Source organism: Monopterus albus, unplaced genomic scaffold (assembly GCF_001952655.1).
Source record: "Monopterus albus unplaced genomic scaffold, M_albus_1.0 scaffold54.1, whole genome shotgun sequence".
NCBI classification, from domain to species: Eukaryota; Metazoa; Chordata; class Actinopteri; order Synbranchiformes; family Synbranchidae; genus Monopterus; species Monopterus albus.
Genome location: NW_018127934.1, coordinates 1,055,005 through 1,059,170, shown reverse-complemented (window position 1 = coordinate 1,059,170; position 4,166 = coordinate 1,055,005). Strand labels below are relative to the sequence as shown.

General features: G+C 37.8%; 2 protein-coding genes across 2 annotated transcripts in view; one reads left to right on the top strand and one right to left on the bottom strand.

The window, feature by feature from the left end:
• The window catches only part of suclg1 (succinate-CoA ligase GDP/ADP-forming subunit alph), a 23,749-nt gene extending 22,613 nt beyond the window's left edge, over positions 1-1,136 (bottom strand). The window contains exon 1 of the mRNA XM_020601986.1: positions 1,079-1,136. Within this exon, the coding sequence (XP_020457642.1) occupies positions 1,079-1,121 (43 nt within the window). The 5' untranslated portion in view covers positions 1,122-1,136. The remainder of the gene's footprint in view (positions 1-1,078) is intronic.
• Positions 499-3,810, top strand: cisd2 (CDGSH iron sulfur domain 2). Its single transcript, XM_020601992.1, has 3 exons — positions 499-693; positions 2,645-2,859; positions 3,073-3,810. Exons 1-3 carry the CDS (start codon positions 591-593, stop codon positions 3,160-3,162), a joined length of 408 nt encoding a protein of 135 aa, XP_020457648.1. The 5' UTR covers positions 499-590; the 3' UTR covers positions 3,163-3,810.
• The last annotated feature ends 356 nt before the right edge of the window (positions 3,811-4,166 follow it).

The following is a 4,166-nucleotide window of genomic DNA, read 5'->3' as shown; positions in this document are numbered from 1 at the left end:
TAGTCAAAATTCAGCTTAGTAAAAAAAGATTTTTAAAGATATTTATATGTATGAAAAACTGGCTCTTTAGTAGGCTATGTGAGCAGTTTTGTTGGAGGTGTTCGTATATTTGTGGGGAAGTGAGAGGACTACTCCTTTTGTAAACAGAGAACAAGATTCTCAAGTGTATGCCAGGAATTTAGTTGATTGTGTAATGTAATCAGTGCCCAATATGGACATTTTATATGGTTGACACATTGATACTTCCTTGATAAATACACTTATTCATATTCTGTAATATTGCCCAATAATATTTTTTTACAAGGAGCACTTGAAGCAGGCATACGCCACCTCAGTCATGCTAAATTCAAGTAGTCCAATCAGGAGACACCAACACTTTCAACGCTGATTGGTTCTATTTTCCACCGTCATATATCGTTGCTACGTATATGCACGAAAACAAGTACGCTTTTCTTCGGTCGTTTCCAAGTTTCACGAGAGGAGTTTACGTACCGGTGTTAGGCTGCGTGCAGAAATGAACGCAATGACATAAACGAACCCCAGGAACTTTCCAACTCAAACATAAAAGCTGCCTAATTGAGCAAGTCAAGATGTCTTTAGAAACAATTTCAAGGATAATAAAAGTCCAGCTTCCAGCCTATCTTAAGAGGCTTCCGCTTCCGGAGACGATCGGCGGGTTTGCAAAGTTGACAGGTAAATAGCAGCAACTGAGTTGCTCGTCTGAGTGTCATACGAAGATGACATCGGGGACACTTTTATGCTCTTTACCGCAGCTAGCCTGCAAACGAACACTCAGTCATGGTCGTATTGTGAAGAAATGCTATTTGGCTCCTATAAAACTCTTTATAATCATTTGCATCTCTGTTTACATTAGCTCAGTAATGGCCTTAAGGCAGTGCCTGTTAAAAACCTATACTCGTCGCAGTTAGGTTTGCTTGCGTGCAAGCATGAAGTGTCTGCATCTTTTGCAGCTTGTCATCTTCTGTATACGTTATGTCCTGTCAATCCCAACAATTGGAAACGTGAGTCTGTGCCTCTAGCACGTTACCACCTCGGTCCCATCAGGTGATGCACATACCTGAAGCTCCTCCTGGATGAGAGGACACAGGCTCTAAACACATTGCCTGAAGATAATTGTCTTACAAAATTTAGCCCTGTGACTTTGTCTTATTCCCCAAAATTCTCATAACCTCTGCAAATCAAACATTTTTAATGTAAATGAACTGTACTTAATTTAAAGCAAAGCTGCAATGATTTGTTAATAATTAACAGTAAAACACTGTTTTCAGGTGCATTGGGGGAGCTCAATTTTTGAATTGTTTTAAAAACAGTTAATTAATCAGTGGCATTATAAAATTCAGTGTTTCTTCTATCACTTGCATAGTGTTAACATTACAGCAATCCCTGGCCTTGTGTTATCGTCCATCAAGCTGATTCAGATGAGTTCCATGCAGTGAGATTCTCAGACCTGAAATTAGGGAGAAAAGAGAGCATCTCACACCAATTAAATTATGAACGCAAAAGGTAGTGCATTAATTTATTTGCAACTCCTCAATTAGAGTCAACATGCCACTAAATAAGGAAGCAGAACAAAATAATTTCACTGTGTAAATAAAGGAGAGTCAGCAGATACAGCAGTGCTTTAGAAAACAAAAGTGAAAGTGCATCTTGAAGCTGACTGATGACTTTAACTTGACCTTTTAGCCAGCACCTTTGAAAATGGTCAAATTTAGATTAAAAATAAAACCCAAAAGTCAGAGCCTGAAAGGTTTTAGTAAGTGTGTTCCTAATTACCAAGTGATTAGCATCGGCCAAAGTCTTGGTGTTATGTACTTTAGTTTCAAGTTATGTTTCCAGACTTTTTTTTTGAAGTTCTGTTTAGTGAATCACAGTGAATCAGTGAAAGATTTAAGTGCTCCTACATGTAAAATAAACCAAATATAATTCCTTAAAAAGATTAAGGATTAGTAATGTCCCATTAGGCATCAAAATATTTTCATTGAAATTATTTTAATTACCATAAGAGTATTATTAAAAGTTGCAGAAGCCCGGTTGTAACTTGTAGCGGAAAGTAAAATGACATACCTGTGGTTAATCCTCTGTGTGCTTCACTCATCAGTCCTCCTCATGCGTGGTGGATTGTGTGATGGGTTTTCTTAAAGCACTTTTCAACGCTCATTGATCAAAACTCAAGATTCAGTTAAGTTTATTAATCCCCAGGGGTAAATGCATAAGCACTTATGTGCCATTTGCCCTGGTAGCTGTTGGTGTGAGACAGTACAGATAAGAATAGTAGATGGGAGGTGAACTAGTTCTACACAGCTAGTACAGATACAGACACATCATCATCTCAGTGGCGATGGGTAGAGCCACGTTTTCATCATGAAAATGTATCACGAGTAAAGATGTTTATGTGTAGTAGTACAACAAACACGCACAACTTTTGGAAGACAAAATAAACTTATGTTCCAAATTTTAGAGAGTCCATTATGCACATGAAGGCCTATCACCCATGTGGATTGTAATAAATGCGTTTTCAGCCTATGGGTAACAAGAGCTTACCTTCTAGTTGCAGAAGGTGCAAATGTTCATAGGCATTCCGAGTTAATAATCCATTGTTAATGAGCATGTAATGTGTCTGCAGTGTCTGACTGGCTCCGGTTGCTGCCTCTCCTCGGTGTCCTGGCTTTGCTGGGCTATCTGACCATTCGCCCATTTCTACCTAAGAAGAAGAAGCAGAAAGACAGTCTGATCAACCTGAAGATCCAGAAAGAGAACCCGAAAGTGGTCAACGAGATAGACATCGAGGACCTGAACAGCGCAAACGTGTGTTACTGTCGTTGCTGGCGCTCCAAAACTGTAAGTTGGCTGGTTATTGTTGGCCCTTTTCTATATGCATGGAGAGGCACAAGGACTGTAGTCAACGCTAGTCACATAGCGACAAATCACATAGTGAAAAATAAATACAGTGGGTTTATTACAAATGATTACATTTGTTTTATTTTGTCTGGATAATGAGGGCTTATGTTTCTGCATCTTGCTGATCAACTAATGTTGTTGTTTCTGTTTTAGTTTCCTGTTTGTGATAAGTCGCACTTGAAGCACAATGAACTCACCGGCGACAACGTGGGACCACTCATACTCAAAAAGAAGATATTATAATTGACCAGTGATGGGAGTATTCCTCTCACCTCCCCAGTCTTTAGTTTTCTTTTCTTAGCAGTTTGTACTTTGTTTTTTTTACAAGTCTTGTCTTGTCTTGGTGTCATGTTTGTTGGTCAGAAGAACTAACTTCCGGACACTATGTCTGAAATGATCCTAATGCACATTAAAACACAAATTTCCACAGTCTGAAAATGGTATTTTGGTTCTTCACTGGTAGTGTGCAGTTAGGAGGGTTGTGCTTTTTGTTTTTAATGTTCTTTGTTCACTTTTGTTTTGTGGGGTAATGGAATAGCCTTTTTATGAGACTAAATTTGACTCATTTCTCAGTTTTATGGAGTAAATTATAAATCCCTGGGACCACATTGGGATTTTCAATTATCTGATCCCATCAGGGGAAACTGTAAACCACATTTCGCACAGCATGTTTTCATTTTGCATGATTCTTTAACATTATTTAACAGCTAGCTGTTTACTTTCATTTTTTTAATTTGATTTACCCTCTCCTGCTTCAGATTTTGTTTGCCAATTATTACCATACAGTCCACGTGGTCAGGATGTGAAATATTCTCTTGTAAGTTATGTGCTGATGGATACGTTACCTTAGGTACATTTTGTTTATAGCCTTTAAACATTTGGGTTTTACATTTTATATTCAACTCTGTTCCTTTCAAACATTTCAAACCACTGCAGCATTGAGTAGTATCCAGTTATAAAACACTTTTAACCTTGCTACCGAGCTCGGAGAACGTAACTTCTGCAGCAGGATTTTATCTTTTGTTTTTAAGCTTCTGTATTGTCATAATAGCTGTATATAGTTTGCTTCCTCCTGGAGTATTTCCTTTTTATGTCATCTGCAATATTTTATACAAAAATGGCTTGTATTGTCATATCTGTATTTTCAATATACAGTGGGTATGGAAAGTATTCAGACCCCCTTAAATTTTTCACTCTGTTATATTACAGCCATATGCTAAAATCATTTAAGTTCATTTTTTTCCTCA

What these genes read in the sequence shown, in the direction of transcription:
- cisd2 (XM_020601992.1), top strand. Translation starts at nt 591, where the DNA reads ATGTCTTTAGAAACAATTTCAAGGATAATAAAAGTCCAGCTTCCAGCC. An exon ending in CGGGTTTGCAAAGTTGACAG is followed by an intron (nt 694 to 2,644) that starts GTAAATAGCAGC and finishes ATGTGTCTGCAG; the next exon opens with TGTCTGACTGGCTCCGGTTG. An exon ending in GTTGCTGGCGCTCCAAAACT is followed by an intron (nt 2,860 to 3,072) that starts GTAAGTTGGCTG and finishes TTTCTGTTTTAG; the next exon opens with TTTCCTGTTTGTGATAAGTC.